Source organism: Balaenoptera musculus, chromosome 11, assembly GCF_009873245.2.
Source record: "Balaenoptera musculus isolate JJ_BM4_2016_0621 chromosome 11, mBalMus1.pri.v3, whole genome shotgun sequence".
NCBI lineage: Eukaryota > Metazoa > Chordata > Mammalia > Artiodactyla > Balaenopteridae > Balaenoptera > Balaenoptera musculus.
In genome coordinates this window covers 87456634-87481272 of record NC_045795.1, presented here as the reverse complement: position 1 = coordinate 87481272, position 24639 = coordinate 87456634, and the positions used below count along the sequence as shown (strand labels likewise).

General features: G+C 37.5%; 1 protein-coding gene across 1 annotated transcript in view; it reads left to right on the top strand.

Annotated features, from left to right (window-relative positions):
- The window catches only part of CNTN3 (contactin 3), a 331266-nt gene that overhangs the window by 266524 nt on the left and 40103 nt on the right, over positions 1-24639 (top strand). The window contains 2 exon segments of the mRNA XM_036867699.1: positions 3182-3309; positions 5142-5317. Of these exon segments, the coding sequence (XP_036723594.1) occupies positions 3182-3309; positions 5142-5317 (304 nt within the window).

The following is a 24639-nucleotide window of genomic DNA, read 5'->3' as shown; positions in this document are numbered from 1 at the left end:
CTTGTGATTGGTCTGTTCATATTTTCTATTTCTTCCTGGTTCAATCTTGGAAGGTTATACCTTTCTAAGAATTTGTCCATTTCTTCCAGGCTCTCCATTTTATTGGCATAGAGTTGCTTGTAGTAGTCTCTTAGGATGCTTTGTATTTCTGCGGTGTCTGTTGTAACTTCTCCTTTTTCATTTCTAATTTTATTGACTTCAGTCCTCTCCCTCTTTTTCTTGATGAGTCTGGCTACTGGTTTATCAATTTTGTTTATCTTCTCAAAGAACCAGCTTTTAGTTTTATTGATCTTTGCTATTGTTTTCTTTGTTTCTATTTCATTTATTTCTGCTCTGATCTTTATGATTTCTTTCCTTCTGCTAACTTTGGGTTTTGTTTGTTCTTCTTTCTCTAGTTCCTTTAGATGTAAGGTTAGATTGTTTATTTGAGATTTTTCTTGTTTCTTGAGGTAGGATGTATAGCTATAAACTTCCCTCTTAGAACTGCTTTTGCCACATCCCATAGGTTTTGGATCATCGTGTTTTCATTGTGATTTGTATCTAGGTATTTTTTAATTTCCTCTTTGATTTCTTCAGTGATCTCTTGGTTATTTAGTAATGTATTGTTTTATTAACAATAAAACAATGTGTTGTTTTAGCAATGTGTTATTGTTAAACATTGTTTTAACAATGTGTTATTGTTAAAAAACAGTAATGTGTTTTTTACGTTTTTTTCCCATGTAATTGACTTCTAATCTCATAGCATTGTGGTCAGAAAAGGCCACAATTTGGTTTGGTATGATTTTAGTTTTATTAAATTTACTGAGGCTCGATGTGTGACCCAAGATGTGAACTATACTGGAGAATGTTCCGTGTGCACTTGAGAAGAACATGTCAACTGCTGTTTTTGGATGGAATGTCCTATAAATATCAATTATATCTATCTGGTCTATTGTATCATTTAAAGCTTGTGTTTCCTTATTAATCTTCTGTTTGGATGATCTGTCCATTGGTGTAAGTGAGGTGTTAAAGTCCCCCACTATTATTGTGTTATTGTCGATTTCCTCTTTTATAGCTGTTAGCAGTTTCCTTATGTATTGAGGTGCTCCTGTGTTGGGTGCATATATATTTATAATCGTTATATCTTCTTCTTGGATTGATCCTTTGATCATTATGTAGTGTCCTTCCTTGTCTCTTGTAACATTCTTTATTTTAAAGTCTATTTTATCTGACATGAGTATTGCTACTCCAGCTTTCTTTTGATTTCCATTTGCATGGAATATCTTTTTCCATCCCCTCACTTTCAGTCTGTATGTGTCCCTAGGTCTGAAGTGGGTCTTTTGTAGACAGCATATATATATGGGTCTTGTTTTTGTATCCATTCAGCAAGCCTGTGTCTTTTGGTTGGAGCATTTAATCCATTCACGTTTAAGGTAATTATCAATATGTATGTTCCTATGACCATTTTCTTAATTGTTTTGGGTTTGTTTTTGTGGGTCCTTTTCTTCTCTTGTGTTTCCCACTTAGAGAAGTTCCTTTAGCATTTGTTGTAGAGCTGGTTTGGTGGTGCTGAATTCTCTTAGCTTTTGCTTGTCTTTAAAGCTTTTGATTTCTCTGTCAAATCTGAATGAGATCCTTCCTGGGTAGAGTAATCTTGGTTGTAGGTTCTTCCCTTTCATCACTTTAAGTATATTACGCCACTCCCTTCTGGCTTGTAAAGTTTCTGCTGAGAAATCAGCTGTTAACCTTATGGGGGTTCCCTTGTATGTTATTTGTCGTTTTTCCCTTGCTGCTTTCAATAATTTTTGTTTGTCTTTAATTTTTGCTTGTCTTTAATTTTTGCCAATTTGATTACTATGTGTCTCGATGTGTTTCTCCTTGGGTTTATCCTGTATGGGACTCTCTGTGCTTCCTGGACTTGGGTGGCTATTTCCTTTCCCATGTTAGGGAAGTTTTCAACTATAATCTCTTCAAATATTTTCTTGGGTCCTTTCTCTCTCTCTTCTCCTCCTGGGACCCCTATAATGTGAATGTTGTTGCGTTTAATGTTGTCCCAGAGGTCTCTTAGGCTGTCTTCATTTCTTTTCATTCTTTTTTCTTCAGTCTGTTCTGCAGCAGTGAATTCCACCGTTCTGTCTTCCAGGTCACTTATCCATTCTTCTGCCTCAGTTATTCTGCTATTGATTCCTTCTAGTTTAGTTTTCATTTCAATTATTGTATTGTTCATCTCTGTTTGTTTGTTCTTTAATTCTTCTAGATCTTTGTTAAACGTTTCTTGCATCTTCTCGATCTTTGCCTCCATTGTTTTTCCGAGGTCCTGGATCATCTTCACTATTATTATTCTGAATTCTTTTTCTGGAAGGTTGCCTATCTCCACTTCATTTAGTTGTTTTTCTGGGGTTTTATCTTGTTCCTTCATGTGGTACATAGCCCTCTGACTTTTCATCTTGTCTATCTTTCTGTGAATTTGGTTTTTGTTCCACAGGCTGCAGGATTGTAGTTCTTCTTAGGTGGGGACTTCCTGTCTTGCTCACACCATGATCTCAGAGACTCTCATAGCATCTAGCTCATGTAAAGTTCATTTCTGTTTCCTTAGTTAATTAGTTAGACCAAAAGCTTTAAGTACTTTAAGCGTATGCTCAGAAACTCAGATGTGTTCATTTACGTTGCCCACATTTTTGCAGTAGTTCATGGGTGACCATGCAGATGTTCTGTTGCAAAATATGGATTTATACTAGGTTAGATCTGACTCTCTCAAGTTCATAATGAAACACCAGGGGGTTTCTCATTTCTCATAAACTTTCAGATTTATGGAAAATAGTGTCATGTCTACTTCTTATTTTCTCCAAATTGATACGGCTAACCCATGAGTAATCTACCTCACCATATATTTTTGGAAAACATTTCACACTTAATAGATAAAGGCATCCCCAAAACCCGATGTAATGTTAAGTAATGCTGTTAAGTAAAACTGTGTAAACATATCAAGAAATGTTTGAATTGGTAGAGCTTCTTTTTTAGTCAGCTGTGTGCATGTGTGTATAAATTTTCTTTTAATTTTCTTTAGACCCAAGGAGGCTAAGGGCTGGTTTATGTTGCCTTAAATATAGTAGCTTAAGACAATACTTCTGTTAACAAAAACTCTATTTATTTTGAAAAAAAGTGACTAGTATACATTTATTCGTCTCATTTGTATCTTTAGAATTTATTTTTTAAAAGATGGAGGACTCAAAATTGCCAATGTGACTAAAGCTGATGCTGGAATTTATACCTGCATAGCAGAAAACCAGTTTGGGAAAGCAAATGGCACAACACACTTGGTTGTTACAGGTAGGTGCATTTCTGAAAGATTGCTTTACATGGAGATACACTGTGTGGTATGTTATTAAGATCAAAGGAAAAAATGTTTTTCACAATATGCAGTGCACTACAAAGGTCGACCTTACGTTTGCACTTGTGTTTTCTCTAACAAGTGAAAGTCAAGGGAACAATCCTTAATATTTCTTTATACACCACAGTGTGTACCAGGGACACATGACTTACTATGCTGCCAAAATGGTCAGTAGAATTATAAATAGCATATGCGGCTGGTCTGCTTTTATTTCGTGCTATTCTAGTATGTCAAATCTTTTGGGTACACTTTCTCCTTTTCCATTATCTTTGATATTTTCTGGAGATGTTTGAGTCCATGGAATAACCCTTGCTATCGAAGAGTCACTTAGAATTGTGGATGTGTTTTGTTCATTTATTCATTGAAGAAAAGCATTGAGTATGTACCATGTGCCGGGTGCTTGGGTTATTCAGTAACAAACTGACAAAGAATGCTGCCCACATGAAACTTACCTTCTACCAAAGGTAGAAAGAAAATAAGTGGTAGGAATATAAGGGAAGGAAATTCTTAGAAGAAAAGAAATTGCAAACGATTGTAAAATACAGAGGAGTGTTTGGGAGAAGTAAGCTGGAGCATGAACCCAAGTGATCAGAGAAGGAGAGATGTGAACAAAGATTTCATGGAGATGGAGTTCAGTAGATTTCTTGGGGACAATCGTGTGGAGGTTTTGTAGACCTTGTTAGGATGTCAGCTTTTAGTTGGAATGAAAAGTAGAGGCTAGTGCACAGTTTTGAGCAGAGGAATGAAATGATGGGAAATATATTTTTAAGGGGTTACTCTAGCTGCTCTGTTGAGAACAGACTGTGGGGAGTCAAGAGTAGAAGTGGGAGGAACCTCAGGAGACATTGCAGTAATCCAGGCGGGAGTGATAATGACCCTGATGAGGGTGGCAGCAGAGCAGTTGATGGGAAGGGATTCGATTCTCCATATATTCTGCATGTAGAGTCAGTAGGCGTTGCTGACAAACTGACTGTGAGGTCTGAGAGAAAGAAAGAGAAGGATGCCTGCAGAGTGTTTGGTGCACAACAGGAAGAATAACAGTCAAAACAACTGAGATGGGAAAGGCTTGAGGTTGCACAGGTTTGGGTAGGAGGAAGATCAGAAGATTGTTGTTGTAGAAAACATAATAAATGCCTCTTTTGAAGACTTTTGCTACAACATGGAGCAAAGAAATGGGGAGCAGCGATGGAAAAGTGGAGTGAAGGGAAGCTTAATTCCCAACTATGGAAGGACTATGGTGATGATAGAAAGGACATTTGCATTTGGGAAAAAACAAATTAATTAACATTTTAACTTAGTATTCTGCCTATTCTAAACATCATTTTTGTAGTCTTTCAAAAGTTTGAGTCTATTTAAATTTTGGTAGTAATACATTTTCCAGTCATTGAAAATACAGTGGTTTCTATTTCTACCGGTATATTTCATGAAGCAATAAAGCTAAAATGAAATTGATTTTGTAGTAGTATTATAACCCTTGTTTACAGGTGACTTCAATTTTTAAACTTCTATATCCCATAAATTTAGATACCCTAATTCATTTAACAAGAATTTGTGTATCCAATGAAATATGTTATGGGTCTGCATCAAAATGTCTCTTTCCATCTTGAAGGCTTTTCGTGATACAGAGGTATATATATGTATATAGACACATATGTATGTCTATACACACATACCTACTATAAGTTAGATTAACAGTCTGCCTGTTGAAAATTGCTTTCATCAAAATAAAAATGCTGAAGTTTTAATTAAAACTTTATTATTTCCCCAATAGAACCAACAAGAATAACTTTGGCACCATCCAACATGGATGTCTCAGTGGGCGAAAGTGTCATTTTGCCCTGCCAGGTGCAACACGACCCCCTATTAGACATCATGTTTACCTGGTATTTCAATGGGGCCCTCACAGATTTTAAGAAAGATGGATCTCACTTTGAGAAAGTCGGTGGGGTAAGTTGTGACACTTTCCTCATGATTTTTACATGTGTCTCTGACATATTGTCCCTAAAGAAACATCAGGCACATATGTGTTACTCCAGTAATGTCTGTTCTGTGAGTGAGTCGGGGGTTGCGATTCTGTAATGATCTAATTTTATTATAGTAATTACCAGAAAGTGAGCATATTTACTTCAACCCGTAAACTGTAATTTTAATTAAAATCGATGTTTGCTGTGTTTATATTAAATGTTATTTTGCACGATACTTTTGTCATTAGTATTCCACAGAAGGGAAAGTGTTCTTATACAAGTGTTTATTTTCAACGTGATATATTATGAAGTTGAACGGAGTCACATTTGCTAAATGCCTTCCATGTATCAGGCCAGGTGCTTCATCCCAGTTAATCGTTGCAATGACACTGGATGTCAGTGGTAAGCATTGCCCTTTTACAGGTGCATAAACTAAGGATTTGTAAAGATATTAACTTGTCCAGAGTCACTGAGCTAGCTAGTGGTGGAACTTACATCCAAGCCTAGATCTGTGAGTCCCCAAAACACAAATACTTTCTCTTGTTTCATTCTGCCTCCTCGTTTGCGATGGTTCTATGTGAGGAAGAATTACAGATTTCAAGGGAAAATGGACACCTTGAGGAGAACTGTTAAGAAGGAACGCAGTGTTGTGAACCGCACAGACTAACAGCAGGCCTTGCACCTGGCCACATGTCTGTGAATCCATCATCACGAGGCCAGTTTCCCTTGCAGGCCTGTTTTCTTTGACACAAGGTTTAGCTTCGTTCATTTTGGCTAAGATGTCAGTGGTACATCATAGTAGAGTCTGGGTTTTCTCCTTATGGACAAAACGATATGATGGTCAATTCAGCTATATTTATTTAACAATATTTCTTGGGAATTCCCTGGTGGTCCAGTGGTTGGGAATTGGCACTTTCACTGCCATGGCCCGGGTTCAATCCCTGGTCGGGGAACTAAGATCCTGCAAGCCACATGGCCAGGTCAAAAAAAAAAACAAAAAAAAACACCACCAATATTTCTTCTTAAATGTATATATGTGTATACATGGGGTCTATTAATGTGTTAGGATTGTGTGCAACTTGAAAGGATTGTGTTAGGACTTGAATTATGTTTCCTCAAAAGATAAGTTCAAATCCTAAGGCCTAGTTGTGATAGGATTGTGGTAGAGGCTAATAATAATAGGATTATTAGCCTCTTTCCCTGGATCCTGGCACAGACCTCCTAAAACCCTTGGAATTTCCTGCATGATGAAATGTGTTTTTGTCCTAATGAAGTGACGCTGTGGGCTCCTGGATAGTTTCAGGATGGTCACCAGAAAGACCAAGCCATGATTAGAAACATGGAACCTTCAGCACTCCCCATCGATCATAAATTCACTGCCCAGCCCCTCCCTCCTTCAGGAAGGAGGGAGGGGCTGGGCAGTGAATTTATGATGGATCAGGCCTATGTGATGAAGCTTCCATAAAAATCCCAAAAGTAAAGTACTTTTCATCACGGAGAGCTTCTGGGTTGGTGAACATATCTACATGCGAGGTGGGTGACACACTCCAACTCCACTGGGATAGAAGCTCTTGCACTTGGAACCCTTCTGGATCTCACCCTATGTATCTCTTCATCTGGCTGTTTATATGTATCCTTTATGATACATAAAGTATCATAAAGTAAATAAATGTTACCCTGAGTTCTGTGAGCCATTCTAGCAAATTACTGAACCCAAGGAGAGTGTCATGGGAACCTCAATTTGTAAGTGGTTGGTCGGAAGTACAAATGACAGTCTGAGACTTGCAGTTGTTGTCTGAAGAGGGGCCAGTCTCAGGGGACTGAGCCCTTAACTTCTGGATCTGATGCTAACTCCAGGCAGATAGTGTCAGAATTGAATTGACTTTTGGGACCCCCCACCACCTGGTGGTGGAGAATTGCTTGGTGTGGAAAACACACACCTCAGGTGTCAGAAATGTGACGTGTTCCGAGTGTGTGTATAGTATTGACTGTAAAGGAGATACAGAAGAGTCTGTCCTTTACACTAGTACCTCAGAATGTGACCTTATTTGGAAAGGGTTGTTGCAGATATATGTAGTGAAGTTATGATGATGTCATACTGGAATAGGATGGGCCGTAATCCAATATGACTGTTGTCCTTGTAAGAGGAGGGAAATTTAGGCACAGACAAACACACAGAGAGGAGAACATAGACACAAGGAAGATGGCCCTGTGAAGATGGAGGCACCAGCCACAGAATGCCTGGGGCTGCCAGAACCTAGAAGAGGCAGGGAAGAAGGGTCTTACCCTAGAAATTTGGGAGAGAGAGCTTGATTTCAGATTTGCAGACTCCAGAACTCTAAGAGGATAAAGTCCTGTGGTTTGAAGCCATCCAGTTTGTGTTACTTTGTTACAGCAGCCCTAGTGACCCACTACAGCTGGTCTTTAAAAAAAAAAAAAGGCGATATTTAGATACCTAGCCACAATTAAGTACAATTTCAATGCTGTTTCTCTGTTCTATCATCTGGCTTACTCCATTTTCGAAGTTCTAGTTTTCCAAATTGTTCTGACTGATTCAAGGCTTTCAAGAACTTCACCAATTGCTGCAAACCATTGACATTTCTTTTACTATTGCTTTAAATGCTTTTTTTTTCTAAGTCACTGATTTTTTCTGTGACAACAGGAAAAGGCATATGCCAGTATCCTCAGCCAACTCTTTACTCCGTACTTAGGGTTTATCATTTGCCTTTCCTTGGAGAGGAGTCAAGGGAAAAAAGAAAAGGCTAGAATGTTACCTTCACTGCTGTAACCCAGCTCTTGCCCTAACTTTAATTCATAAAGAATTTGATTTGAAACATTAATTGCCTTTGCTGTATAATGTAGATAATACTGTGATTTATCTCCTCGATTGTGAACTGCTGATAATATTGTATCCAATACAATGTCCTTCGCCTGCGCTAATGCTAAAGAAATATACATTAAAAGACTAAAAACCCAAAGTACTTTGATTTGATTTGGTTTTTTTTAAAGATTTATTTATTATTTATTTATTTTTTTAAATTTATTTTTGGCTGTGTCGGGTCTTAGTTGTGGCGTGCAGGATCTTTCGTTGATGCTCCCGGGCTTCTCTCTAGTTGTGGCGTGCCGGTTTTCTCTTCTCTAGTTGTGGCGTGCGGGTTCCAGAGCTTGTGGGCCCTGTAGTTTGCAGCACGCAGGCTCTCTAGTTGAGTCGCGAGCTGAGTAGTTGTGGTGTGCGGGCTTAGTTGCCCCGCGGCATGTGGGATCTTAGCTTCCTGACCAGGGATGGAACCCGAGTCCCCTGCATTGTAGGGTGGATTCTTTACCACTGGACCATCAGGGAAGTCCCAGCAGTTTGATTTTAATATGCATCAAATATCCTCAAACAAACATGTCACTGAGACTGAGCTAGATGGCTGCTTTCTCTAAGAGGGTCTTGGAATTAAGAATATTCAAGATAATACTGTAACTTAACTGCTCCTGTGTTACTTGATAGGTTCTACGTAAGGTATTGAGTCAGTCATCTCTCTACAGGAATCACGTATCTGAAACATGAAACTGCATGAATTAAACCTGTCACTTGCCAGTTCTGGTCTTTTTCTAACATGTTCATTCATGGCCTATGAATTTTTTTATTGACTTGTGCCATTAGTAACTTAGTATTCTCCCATCAGTATAAAATGTAAGCCATACAAGATGACATTACCCTTAAGCACAAGCAATTAAGTAAATTGCTTTCCTGTTGCATGAGAAGGGAATCATATAACAGCTCTTGTCCTCTGTGTATTCACTGCAGCATTCACGTTAAGACCTAGGAGTCTGCTTGTCTTTTATCCCAGTGTGTTCATAGATATATCCCCTGTTTTCAAAAGCAACAAAATGTGAGGGAGAAGCCGGTAACTGGGAAAGTTGCTTAGAAAGCTGGATAGTGTAGGAGCCATGTTTTAAAAAGAGGGTGGGTAGTTTAGAAAATGGAAAATCTAACTGGCAGCTTTCAGCTGTTTCAGCCACTTGTCATTGAGACGACTCTGGGTATTCAATATTCATTCACTGTAAAAAAAAAAAAAAAATACACACCTTTTTGGGAAAATCCAAAAGCTCCAATTTAGATCAGATGTGTTGTGTAGACTTGCGTGTCATGCCAAAGCAGTGTGCTGACAGTGCTGGAGGAGAGGAAATTGTCACGTCCAGGGACCCGCTCGAGTCCTTGGGACAGACCTCCAAGTGAGGGTCCTTGGCTTCAAGCAGGAAAGAATTCAAGAGCGAGCCAAAGTAAAGTGAAAGCAAATTTATTTAGAGGGACACATTCCATAGGCAGAATGCGGTCCTGCTCAGAAAGTGAGAGTGGCCCCAGGGCGTGGGGTTGGTCTTTTTTTTGTGGGCTGAGTAATATCACGTGCTAAGGAGTAGGAGGAATGTTCTTGCTATTCCAGGAAAGGGTGAGGATCTCCAGGAATTGGGCCACTTTCAGTATTATAATGAAGGTATAATGAGCTAGAGGTCAAGGACCAGACTGTTCTCCATGCCACCTTGGTTTCAGCCGGTTCCAGCCAGTTTTTATCACATCCTAAGGGCTGCACCCCTTCTTCATTTATCTAGTGGTTGTATCCTGCCCCTTTCCGTCCTGTCTCAAGAGCAGTTGTAGGTTTCTGCACAGTCAGAATGTATAGCATTCAGAAAAGCTTATTAAGCCAACTGTCCAAAGCAAATTGACACATCACAAAGGAGAAATATGGATCATATACAGGCTTTGTTCCATGGGACAAATCAGAGTTGTATAAGTAAGTCAGCAGTAAAAGGCATCCACTTAAGTCCATTGTTTGCCAAGCAAATCTTGGTTATAGGCAGAGTGTGGTGTAATTAGAGAAGCAGGGGATTTGGGTTCAGATACAGGTGAGGTCTAGATTCTATTGCTTACTAGGTGATGTCCTTGCATGAGTTACTTAACTTTCTGTTCCCCATTTTCTGGTTTCTTTTCACATCAGTTTTTAGTATTTGCCATGTTCCCTCCCACCACAAGATTTTGCACACACTGGTCCCTCTTCCAGGAACGTTGTGCTCTCTCCCTTTGGGCTATATCTAGATGTCTCCATATGTAGTTGTGCCTATGTAGGTAAGAATGTATGTAGTTACGTGTACATAAATTTTATATATGCACAGTAATAGGAAGAGACACAGTCCCGACAATATGTCTATGGTAGCATTCTATCATAGCCATGTTTAACCAACAGAATTCCACTCCATGCAAAAAAAAAAAAAATTCCACTCCATGCAAAAAAAAAGGAAAAAAGAGAGAGAGAGAGAAAAAAGAGATTACATCATTCACCCAGTTCCCAGTATAGAATCTTTCTTTCTCAGCTTTTAAATATATCTAAGCTTCCACTGACAGGAAAAAGGAGATAATAGCCCCCAAATTCAAGAGAAATGAAAGAACATTTTTGGCTGGTACCTAAGGATTTAAGGGCCTGGGAATTTAAGTATGCTTTTAAGAACGTTCAAGGATAATTTGGCTTGCCTTGATAAGCTAACTTTTGGACTTAGACATATTCCATTATGGAGACTGACTGTAGTTAGAAACTGTCGAACCTAAACACCCCAGAAGTTCCCTGTATATTGTAAGGATGTTTAAATAGATATGCTTTGATAAACCTGATGTGCGGCAGATACTTTAGAAATGAGGAATGTATAGAGCCAAGCTATAGAGCTTCACACGTTTTATGGGATTGGATCTATGATGAATTAGAATGTGTGTGGATAAAAGTCACTGGAAGCAATAAGAGGTTTAGCAGTGACAACCAATCTGCGACTCACTGAACTGGCTGCCTTCGGTGTGATTTATCTCCCACAGGCCACAATCTCAGTCTAGTGACAGCAGCTGCTTGAGAGCTTGAGACCTGATATATTTCCCAGCTCTCAGTGGCAGAAAAGAGTATCTTTGAAAGAAATCCTTTGTGTATAATAATACAATATGGTCACCGTGACTTGATTTATTTCATAGAATTACTTAGGTATGAGGACTAAAAGTTTGACAATAGCAGTTATTTTACAACACAAAATTCTGTAAGAGGTTTTGTGTGCATTTTAAATACAGAACTGAGGTAAAGCACTCATTCAAACACTGCCTGTGGTGACACGCTGCGTTTGTAAACATCTCCCACTTAGAGTGTCTTATAAATTTTATATCTTGTCCAAATTCAAAATATAAACTGACTTGGAAGGATCCTTTAGAGAATACATCCAGTAATGAGTCCACAAAAGTTGGGGATTAGACCAGGGGAATTAATATTATTCATCTTGAGCATACATCCCTGAAGCCCAGCCCCTCCCACAAAGCTATTTGGGGATGAAAAAACAAAGATTCTCCAATGCCTATTGGAAACGGGGAAATGCGCAAAAGAGTTGAAGTTGAGTTTATTTCACTAACTCATTGTTTGCTCAGCCAGGCATCCTAGAGTCTCAGTTCCTACCTAGGGTATGATTAGTATCCCAGGGCTGCGTTTATTACGTACAATGTTTGTTAAGATGAATGGTCCAATCCACCCCTAGTGGAAACCCAGTAAGATTTAAATTTATAAGAAGACGAGCAGCAGTCAAACCAAGTAACATGTAACTTGAATTAAAACCCATGAAGACAGCGGAGTTACAACAAAAACCAAGGCTGTAAATGAAAAGATGTGCAAATATTTATCAGTCAAATTCAACAAAAAGAAACACGGTAACAATTACTAATTTAAAAAATAATAAGAATTCAAGGCAAACTTTAAGAGTAAAAAAGGTAAATTTATTTTGAAAAAAGTTTGCCCTGCCATGCAGGGGTAATAATCATAAATCATAATATTCCAATTAATGTACCATTAAAATATATCAAGTCAAAAACAAATAGAAAATGAGAAACTAAATTGTCATGTAGTCTGAGAGCTCCTCTTTCAACCATCAACAGATCATTTGCCAAAAATCAGAAACACAATTTAATACTATTTTATAATGGAAGTAACAGATACACATAAAAAATTGATCCTAAAAATAGAAAATACACATTCCTTTTCATCTTTTTCACACCCTTGTAAATTTTAGGAAAGAAAGTAACAAAACAACTATATATTAAGGAGATGGAAGAATAAATGGATGGATGGAGCAATGTCCAAAAGCAATAGACAAGCTCTGGAAAATATTAATGAAGAATAAAGGTTAAAGCAGCTAAAATTAGAAATGAGAAAGAGAACGTAATGGGTGAGAAAGAATTAAAAATAAACAGAATATTCCATGTTCAAGTCATATATATGAAAACCCAATTAAGTAGAAAATTTGGGGGAGTATATAAGTGATCAAAATTAATAAGAATTTAAAAAGCTAAGTAGATTCATAATCATGAAAAACTGTAAATTAGTAACAGCCCCCCCCCCGTTTCCCCCACAAATAAAAAGATTCTAAGGCTAGAATTTTACTGGTAATTTTTTTTAAGATTTTAAGAAATAGATAAATTGTTATATAGACTATTTGACAATATAAAAAGTTTTAAATCTTTTCAATTTATTTTGTAAGGTTAGCATATTCCTGAGAACAAAACCTGGCAAGGTAACAAATAATTAGTAAATATGAATCGATTTCATGAATATAGTATGAAAACCTAAATAAAGTTTTAGCAAAAAACAACTGAACATCATACTGAAAGAGTAAACTTTCATAAGCACTAGATGATGATCTAGGAAATGGGCGTGCTTCATATCAATAGATATAATAAAATAGACCACTGTATTCTCAGTGGGCATTTATAAGACATTCAATAAAATTAATGACCAGTTGTAGGAACAGAAAAATACTTCTTCCACATCTCAAAAATGTCTTTAAAGGGAATATCAGGATTACTTTTATTTAAATCAACAATAAGACAGAATGCACACAGGTACCATTACTTTAAAACCATTTGGAGGTGTTTGGGCCAATTATAACTTTAGAAATAAGGAAACAAAATTACCATTATTTGGACAAAACGATATCAGGGCTACTCAAAACCCAATAGTATCAACTCTAAAATTTTTAAAAACTAATCAGAGTTCAGTCAACTACTGGGATACAAGATAAATTCACAAAAGGTAATAGCTTACTTATGTATCAACAGTAACCAGTAAGCAGTATAACGGGACAAAAAGATCCCTCAAAAGATATATAAAATGCATGTTAATAATTTGCACAAGTACACAAGGCCTAAATAAAGACAACTCCAGTACTCTCTTAGGGTGGATGGATGGATGGATGGATTGGATGTGGAGAGAGACAGGGAAAGAATCATGAAAAAAAAAAATCAGTGCTCCTAGATGAAATAAAGCAGCTATTATAATGTAAGGCTTTTCATTTTTCTTCAATTATTTCCCATGCTTCTAAATGGCTAGCCATCAGACACCACTTTAGACAATTCTGAGAGTATTTAGGTAAGGAAAAGAATAGTTAACAGTATTTTGAAAGAAGAGTAATGACACCTTGTCAGTAATTCCCAGGAATTTTTCTGGGGGGTATTTGTTCACGTATGAATTGCTGGATAGGACTGGAATTATACATATAGTTGCATCATTAAAACATCGGTACTCAAAATTCCATCTCTTGTAACCTATTGCATTCTCCTATGAACTGTTGTTAATCTTTCTTTGCCTCAGTTTCTTCATCTGTAAAACTGATGTGATACTAGTCATTTATTCTGAGGTATGTGTATAAAATACTTCAGAACAACCCATGTTAGCTGTTGCTGCGGTTGTTCTTGCTGTTGCTGTTACTGCTACCAGCAGCGCTGGTAGGATTGCTTCTAAAGTGTTCTCTGGGAAAGCTGCGGCAATTTACATTCCCATCAGCAGAGCAGGAGGTGCCCGTTGCCCCACATTCTTTCCCACACATGATTTTTTCCCTTGATTTTTTAAATAAAAATTTTCCCAAACAGATGGTTGAGAAGTGATATCTCATTATCAACAGTTTCTCATTTCTCAGATTAATAGTAAGATGGAGAATCTCTCCATTTTGCTTATTAGTAATTTGGATACTTCAGAAAGATTCAGAATTATGACTGACTCCTCCAAATCAAGAAAACTGGGGGCTTAATACTGACTCATGAAATGCATCGTTACTTCTGCAGAAAACAAAAAATTACCTAATTTCTAGCTAGAGAAATTCACAATAGCCCAGCTGCCTGGGTTATTGTATAGAAGAGTGTTCAAAAAATTATTTTAAATCTAGCAATAGGGAATGACTTCCGAAAGTTACAAAAACAAAACACGCACTGCTTCAAGACAACCATCAGCCAGATAAGACCTATTTTATTTTTGCTGAAAACACAGTAATGATACTGACATTTGCATATAATAGATTTTCATCTCATGTATATTTTGTGTCCATTGGACAGTGTTCTCCTTAGGTCACAGCAGGAAATCCTTCACTTACACACAAATTCACAGTGTGTACTGGCCATTTCCTGTCCCTCTTCCATACCTTGCAGATTTGTGTCCTCTGCTCATTTCTTCCATTAGAAGTCAAGCCTTTTGCTTTACAGATTTACAGTAGGTCCTTATGTAGTCAAGCTATTAATTATATCTTAGTGTGAGTCACTGGAAATATCTTCCTTTGGTATGTCACTTTTATGTTAACTTTGTCTATTATTTTATCACTCATAGAGTCAAAGTTTTCATTTTCATGTAGTCAAAAAATCTGTATTCTTCTTTTCCTAATAGTTTTCATAACTTTTCTTGGGTTGAATGGGATATTCAAGCTGTAGGAATTTGAAGGGGAATATGAAGATTTTAGAACTAGTGTTCAAGGAGGGTTACGTAAGAAACTTTGGGGAAGTTAGATAGGCTAGTGATACTAGGAGAGAAACTTTGGGAGAGATGCAGATGTTTAAAGAATATTTCAGGGAGATTTTGTTGTGAATTTCATATTTTCCCCCACAAACCTTCCATAAAATGACATCACTCCAATTCTTAGGAATTGACTTTTTTTCTCAGGGGTGGGGTTGTCAGTTGTTCACTGTTGAGCTTAGGACATATTGGGATTCCACCACTGGACCCACCCTACCGTTAGCCAGTTGAAAACTATAAGCTACCATCAAAGAGACAGTAATGTGTATGTTTGTGTTCCTGTAAATATGTTTGTGTATATACCAGCACATGAAAATCCAAACACCATTATGTATAAATACTTAAAAAAAATCTCTAAAGAAAGTTCTAAGAGAGTCAGTAACAATTCATTCGATATTGATTATGATTACTTCAGATCCTCCAAATTGTGATTAACAGATATTTACCTGCATCTGTGACTTGCAGATTTAAAATATCTCATCTCTGGAGGCAGAGGAAAGAACTAGTAGTTTATAATTTTGGTTTGGTTTTGTTTGGCAAAGGGTGTGGGGCTAAGGTTCCTGAATACATTCTGAAAAAAGAGGACTTGTCAAAAATAGGCTTAAATCTAATAAATCCAATAAATGAACAGATCAATCAAACTGAATGAGGAGATAAAGGGTGTCTGCTAATCATAGCATTATCTTTTATTCATGATGGCTTATTTATTTAATACCTTTATTGAGAAATAATTCATATAATTGAACTAAAGTGTACAATTAAATAGCTTTTACTATATTCAAAGAGATGTGCCTCCGTCATCAATTTCAGAATATTTTAATTACTTCAGAAAGAGACCTCACACCCATTATCCATAATTCCCCCAACTCCTCCACCTTCAAACGCTCCCAGCCCCAGGCAACCACAAAGCTACTTTCTGCTCTGGTATTTGCCTATTCTGGACATTTCATATAATGGAATCATGAAGGATGTGGTCCTTTGTGACTTGTAAAATTTTTATTTTTTACTTGTTATTAATTATTAATAAGTATTTTATTAACTTATTTTTATTAATAAATTTTATTCTTAGAGCAGTTTTAAGCTCACAGCAAAAGTGAGCGGAAAGTGCAAAGAGTCGTTCCCATACAACCCCTGTCCTCACACGTGCACAACCTACTCCACTATCAATATCCTGCATCATAGTGGTCCATTTGTTACAATCCATGAACCTACATTGACACATCATTATCACCCAGGGTCCATGGTTTACATTAGCGTTCATTCTTGGTGCTGTACATTCATTGGGTTTGGACAAATATATAAGGACATGTATCCACCATTAGAGTATCATTCAGAGTAGTTTCACTGCCCTAAAATTCCTCTATGCTCCATCTATTCATCTCTCCCTCCCCCAACCCTTGGCAACCAATAATCTTTACTATCTCCATAGTTTTGCTTTTTCTAGAACGTTCTATAGTTGGAATCACGTAGTATGTAGCCTTTTCAGATTAGCTTCTTTCACTTAGTACTATACATTTATGTTTCCTCCATATCTTTCAATGGCATAATAGCTCTTTTTTCTTTTGACTGGATATAGTAGTTTATCCACTCACCTACTGAAGGCCACCTTGGTTACTTCCAAGTTTTTGAAATTATGAGTAAAGCTGCTTTAAACATCTGTGTGCAGGTTTTGTGTGGACATAAGTTTTCAATTTGGGTGCATATCAAGGAGTAAGATTTCTGGGTCATGTGGCACGAGTATGTTTAGTTTTGCTTTCCTCCTAGCAGTGAATTATTATTTTGAAAAAACTGTTATCTATTAGATAAATTAAGAATATTTCACTTATTTATTTTCTGATGCTCTTCCTTTCTTTATGGAGGGCCGTGTTTCTGACCTATCATTTTCGTTCTCTCTGGAGAGAGGCCTGTGGTTTGATTTCAGATATAAATTTGGGAAATTCTCAGTCACCACTGCTTCAAATATTACTTCTGTTTCCTTTTTCTCTTTCTTCTCCTTCTGATATCTCCATTACCCAGTTCTTAAGTATTTTGTTCTTTATTTTCAGTTGTTTCATCTTTCATTTTAAGTTTTGGAAGATTTGATCGTCATATCCTCAAGCTTAGAGATTGTCTTCTCAGCCATGTTTAGTCTACTAATGAGCTCATGAAAGCCATTATTTATTTCTTTACAGTGTTTTTGATCGCTAGCATTTCTTTTTTGTTTTTTAGAATTTCCATCCCTCTGCTTATGTTATCCATTTCTTTTTGCAATCTATTTTTTCCATTAAATCCCTTAGCATATTAATCATAGCTCTTTAAAATTTCTGGTCTGATACTTCATGCCGTATCTGATGCCTGTTCTGATGTGTATTCAGCCTCTTAACACTGTGTTTTCTGCGTTTTCATATGCCCGGTAATTGTTCTGTTGAAAGGCATACGTGATGCGCTAGCTGAAAGGAACTGCAGTGAGCAGGCCTTTACAGATACCGTGGTGAGTTTGTGGGGGGTGAGAGGAAGTGTTCTCCAGTCCTGTGACTTGGTCTGCTGTTCTGGTGAGCCTGTGCCCCTGCACTGTGAACTTCCGCAGTGCTTCTTCATCTCCCCCTTTCCCATCTGGTGAGACAGGATGGCCGGAGGTACTGGAGCTGTGTATTTCCCTTCCGCCGCGTGGGAAGCTAGAGGGATCAGGATTGGGGTATTTTTCTTAGGGAGACGTATTGGGCTCTTACAAAACCGCAGCAGATTAGGCTCTGGTAAAATAGTTTCTCCTAAAGGCAGCCTTTGTTCAGAAGAACAGAGGGCTCTGGCTTATTTCGTAATGGTTCATTTTCCCTTCCCCTGCCAGAAACATGAGGGGATCTTTCTTCACCATTCACTGTGAGGAGCGGGTAGAGCTCCTGGAGGTAAAACTCAGAAAAGGATGGGGAACCACCTGTGTCTGGGTTCCCTGGAGTGTTAGCTCTCACACCTGTCCACGCTGACCCTCCAGCAATTCACCCATCACAGTTTGGGTTTCTCTACCCCAGTCCTGCCTCCCAGGGAAATTTCTGCTGGCGGATTTCTGCTCCAGTAAGTTGTGGTCCTCTGTATTTGTCGGTCTGTCTCTCCACTTTTGAAGGTAGTGGTTTTTTCCATGGCCTCACTTCTCTGTCAGATCGAAGAGGAGTTACTCAGCTTTTACTTGTTGTTAGAACAGAGTGATGACTGCTAAACTGCTTATATGCCAACTGAAAATCAGAAGTCAGGGTGACTGGCCTGTTTTTTAATCGGGTTATTTGTCTTTTTATTATTGAGTTGTAATTGTCCATAGTGGCTTGGATTTTTATGCTCCAATTTCAGAAAGAAAATTATTCTACTTTGCAAGACAGTATTTAATTATACCATTTAATTGATCTGGACATGAATAAGAAAGTGAAGAATAAACGGCTTATTTGGGGCAATTTAAAATTTTAGACACAAAAACCAGGAATTTTAGCTGTTTTTTATAACAGTAAACACTCTGATTTTGTAAACCATTTTTTAATACTGACTTTAAAATTTTAGATCATAACTGTTTACAAAAAAAATAATTAATGATAGATTGGATTTGGCATCCAACCTAGTCTTTTTTTTCAACTTTTTAAATATGACTTTGAGATTGATTGATTGATTTCCAGAGCATCAGGAAAACTGTGGGAATACATTGGTCTGAAGTTGTAGTAGAGTTGGTGTGATCTCTTTGGGAGCAGCTCTCCTGGGAGAGAGTGTAATTTTATTCTCTCTGACTGCGGGTATCCTTTCTCTGGCTCACACATAGGCTACTGACATGAAAGGGCATCTAGATCAGAGTTGGTGGGGTTGTTTTAAGTCTATCTTGGGTTCTTGGCACAGTCAGAGTAAAACAACCCTGCAGGGATGAATCTTGATAAACAAATACCACAAACTCACTGTTCTCCCTTCCTCAGATTTCCTGATGGGAGGAACCCAAGGAAAAGACAGAAAGTAAGGGCACCATTCTATATAGTCCATGTAGGTCAGCTGCCTCCAAAGGAAGCAGTATGGCAGGTACAGAATGGATCTGGAGGGACGTGTCCAATGGTGTTTTCCAAAGATGACTGCAAAAGCACACTTTGTACCCAACTTGCTCGTCTTTTGATGTGACTTTGACACTCTTCCCCATCAAGTGGTGAAATGTACGCCTCCTGTCTTGAACCCAGGTAGACCTTTGTGGCTGCTTTGATCAATAAAGAAAAGCAGGAGTGGTGCTCTGTGAGTGCTTAGGCGAGCTCATAAAAATGCCTGCACTTCCACCTGGTTCCATTGGTGCAATTTCTCTTGGAATTCCTGCTTGGAAGCCCAAGCGGATGGTGGAGAGGTCTACCTTAAGAGAACGGCTGAACTCCCAGCCAACAGCCGACACCACTCTCCAGTCATGTAAGCTGGCTTGCTTGCCTGTCCCCATTCCAGCAGCCCCAGCTGATGAGGTTTACAACAGAGACGAGCTGTCCCCCTACTGATCTCTGCTCAGATTATATATTGCTGAGCAGAGTAAATGATCATCAGTTTTTTAAGCCACTAAATTTGGGGGGTAATTTATTACACAGCAAGAGTAATTGGAACTAGAACTGAGCACAAGACATTTGCACAACTTGGTCAAGTTTCCATGAAACAGTGGCTTTTTGTGCCTTTGTATCAGGGGATTCCCTTTTTCATATACTAACCTTATAATTCTGCAAGGGGCAGATCTGCTCCCAGTGTATTTTAAACCTCTAATATGCAGGTAAAAGCAACAAAGACAAAAAAAGACCTGTGATCTATGAGATAAATTGTTACTCAGGGTAGGCTCTTGTGACTTGAAATACTTGCATTCTGAACTGTCGTCACATCAATTCAGAGTAATCCTAGGGTGATTCACATTGACTAACAGTAAGTTGCTATATGAATCTATAGAAATCTATCACCATGTTGAATATTTCAATGACTAGTGTTTTTAAAATGACAACAAGTACACCAAAGCAATCTAATGTCAAGGAAATGTGCCTTGTACTTGACATATAGTACCTGTTTCACAGGTACTAGTTTTCTCACCCATCTTCCAGAATCAAAATATGTACAGGTGTACTGTTCTCAGCTTATAAACCCAGCACTAAGCAACCTAACTTAATGATTATTTTATGCATTTATTAATTGCAGAGTTTTAGAGCTAGGGAAAAGAGTGACTATCTTGAAGCTTTTATTTCCAGGAGGAGTGATGATGTGAAGAATATAAAATCTCGGGCATTTAATGCTTTTAGATACTAACTGATCATTAGAATCAGCTAAAGGGTCTCCTCTTTCTAGTCCATTTTGATTTAACTGTTCCGGGATGTGGCCTAGGGATTTCTGGTATGTTTTTAAAGACTCTCCAGGTGAATTTACTGTACAGCCAATGTTGAAAACTACTGGGTTAAGTGATCTGGGTAGCCCAGTGTTTTGCAAAGCACAGACTAGGTACCCAATAGGCAATATTAAATAATGCAGAATGAGATCTATTCTATTTTCAATTTCATGTCAATCATTTAGGTTAAATCAAGGAGAATAATTCAGTATGGTGTTAGGTTTGTCACGAATGATTTTCTAATTTTTGCTAATCTCCCTTTTTAATTAAAAGAGCAAAGGTCCAAGTCTCAGAGACTTTGAGAGTGCCCACCTAGTGTCCATTTACATTATTTTGGACAGTGTCCATTTGCATTATTTTCCACTCACTGTTTTCATTTTCAGTTAACTATTACTGTGATCGACAGTTTTCCATGTTAGATAAAAGTACACATTTTCTGTCTTGACTTCCATATTATTTAAGAAAGTTAAACAGTTTAAGAAACAAGTAAATAGTAGAGCATTTAGTACTGGAATATGGCAAAAAAAAAAAAAATGTGGCGGTGTGACTCTAATGGTTGAAGTTTAGAAAACACTGAGGTACAATCACTGTGGGAATAGACACTGGATCCTGAGATCACCAACTTCCAGTAAGATACTCCATAAACACTACAGAGACCAGAAAAAAAAAAATCCCCAAGTTGTTAATGTGAACTTGATGTTGAAATAGAAAAGCTGATACCTTTAAGGTAACTTGGGCATTGACACAGTTTAAAATATGCATGAAGGTCTTTGACCAAGTTTTTATCTTTCATGTGTTATTCTTTCCAAACAGTTATGACGGGACAAGCTAGGGCTCTAAATCCTGTAATGGATCAATTATTTCAGTTTATTGGTACCAAAGAAAGTCGAAAAATTTTGATGTGAACAGATTGCATATTATCTGCACTAAATATCACCTGTTTGGACAACCAGGCATCAGACAGTTTCAGCTGAAATTATTAATCAGTCGGAAAAACTAAAATTGTTTACAGTGTTAGGGCCCATTTTCATGTTTCAGTGGTTGCCAATTATTTCTGTTCCTTGGGTGAGCAGTGTCCATTTGTAACAAAGGTGGCCTTGTTGCAGCCATTTGGGGTAGGGATGGGGCAAGATTTAACTTGGTTGGTCAGAAATACAGAGGTGACCCATCTGCCACCAATTCCCTTAGGGGCCTTCACAGAGAAAAACACCACTCAGGTTTCAGAAGTAACCTGTAGGTCTGACTGTTCGCTAGTCACCTGTGTATGATTTACATGCAGTGTCAGGACTTGGAAGGCAGCCCAGTGACGGGATGAATGATTAACATTGGAATCTATACAGAAACAGGCTGTGTAAAGTGATTTTTAAAAAGGAGGAGCTTCTATTCTACCTTGCCTTCCAAATAGTTGTCAAAATGCTTTTTTTCCCCTTAAATTGGAAAATTATGCTTCTTGGCAGTCCAGCAGCAGTATTTACATCAAGAGTGCTTACTAGGAAATTAGTTTTTGTTGAAAATTTGTTTTATTCAGAGTGCATGCTACATTTGCAGGGGTCTAGAGGTTTTCCAAGTTCCAAGGTTTATTTTATACCTTGATTTGTAGCATATGGTAGATCTCACAATGTACTCTCAGCTTACGTGTAATTAGTAATGAGTTGTCTCTTTCTTACCTCCAGCTGGCGTGGGTTATCACATCATGCAGTGTTTTTCTTTCAGTGCGGAGTGGTTTTTCAACTACATCAAAAATTCCACTAGCATCGTCACCTAAGAAAATATAGGGAAAAAGTTAACAAGCTTATCTTCTTTTTCGTCTCATGCACTCACTGGATTTTCTGTTAGCATTTATTTCAAAGGTGATTTGACTTATAAATCCATATACTGTTTATACCTGTAACATGTTCTGGAAATATGATCTTTTCTAGGAGAAATCTATATAATTAGGTGAACAACTAATTAGATAATTAAGTAATTCTAGAAAAGCTTACAAGTTTTTTCAAATATAATAAAAAATTTACTATCATTAAGACATGAATATGAACCTGAAATTAGCTACAGTGAAATTTTAGTTTTCTGGGGACAGAAATGGAGCTTTTGGTAGTGGGAGAGGCCTATTCCTATGGATTTGTGGATTGACTATCCCCCCTGACATTGCCTATCCCTCCCACTACCAAAAGAGACTCTGTTGTCACCTGCCTTAGAGTCTCTGCATATGTGTAAGTGCTCTAATGTAGACCATTTTTTTCTTACCCTCTTTTGCTAGATAGCTTGTATTCATATTGCAAATCTTAGCTCAACTATCAATACATTGAGACTCCAGAATCATAGATTCGTCTGTGTATTTTGAACTTGCATTACACTGTAATTTTACATTGATTTGTGGTAGTCATTTGATTAATGGCTGTCTTTCAACTGTAAGCTCCATGAACATAAGGACTGGTTTTTTCCCTCACTATTGTATCCCCAGCGACTAAAGTATAACCATTGCTTAATGAATAGTTTTGGAATGAATGATCCTATTTAAAAAGATAGTGCTTCTGAGAAAGAGCTAAAATTCATATGACTTAGGGAAATGTCTCCCTCTTCTTAAACCCCTGTTGAAGCTGTAGAAATAGGCCTCTTGCACTGCTAAAAGCTCCATTTTCAAATAATGCTGTGATCAGCGGCATAGAAAAAGGACTTGTTTTCTGGAAAGACTGGGGATTACACTGCTGCACTTGGAGGGGGACGTTTTAAGGGCCATAGGGATAAGCGAAGTGAAGAAAATGAAGCTTTGACTCTGCGTTGTCCCAATTCTAGTCCGTTCTATTTGAGGGAAGGGGGACAAAGGAGAGTTTAGGAAAACAATACAAAGAAAGACTAACAAACTAATTTAGCAGATAATAAAGTAGAAGCTATTTTTATTCAGAGGGTTATTAGTGTTCCTAAGAATTTATTCAAAGATTATTAATGTTTGTAATGTTTGTAAGTTGTTTTACACTTACACTCTGAGGAATTAGAAGCATGTTTCTAAATGTATCTAAATAATAGATGCAATTTTACTGATAAATATACTGAAAAGTAATCTATCAAGTGCTATTTTACCACAATTAGACTAATGCTACTTGGGTTTTTTCGGACATTCCTCTCCTGTCCCCTTTATCATAGTTAATCAGTAACAAACTATATTCTAACCATTAGCAGTGAAAATTGATGGGGACAAGAATTGGTTTGATATAAGTGAAACTTCCCTTTGGAATTTCCTTTTCCTTTTTTATCTTTTTTTAATGTCTGGGAATAATCAATTGCATCTTAATAAGAAGTTATAGAATGTTCTAATTAATTGCACTTTTATTATTAAACATTTAATTCTTGTGAAAGAAACTGGAGTTTAGAATAACAGCCATGTTATTTGACCTTTTCACTGATGGTCCTATTTATAGTGGAGCGTTTAGAGCTATAGTTGTACATTATAACAACTGCATCTTGAGAGTCATTATGTTCTGCCAAAAAATACACAAATTGTAAGCGTGTAGCCCAGTGAATTTTCACAAAATGAACACATTCAGGTAACCAACGATGAAATCAGGAAGCAACATGACCCCTACTCCAGAAGTCCCTGTGATGCCTCGCTGCAGTCCTAAATATCCCTCCAAAGATAGTCACAGTCTAGATTTATGATATGATAGATTAGTATCATTGTACTCCTTTCTATCTAATTTATATCTTTTATGTTGAGACTTAGCTATGTCAGTCTATATAGTTATGGTTCATTGATTTATTTAGTTATGGTTCATTGATTGACTAGGTTGTTTCCATTCTTTAGCTATTATGGTTAGTACTGCCACAAACATTCTTGTAAATGTCTTGATGAACATACACACACATCTCTGTAAAGTATGTATTACTTAGGAACAGAATTGCCGGGTTGTAGATTATGGGTATATCCTGCCTTAGTAGATATTTCTAAACAAGGTTCCAGAGTAATTGCACCGGTCTCCATTCCCATTAGCAATAACAAGAGTACCGGTTGCTCCACATCCTCGGCAGGACTGAAAAATTTCCTGCCTCCTGCATTCTGAGGTTGTGTACACATGGTATGTGCCATGTGATTTTATTTAACCTTTATTAAATAACTTCTCTAAATTTGTAAACATAACT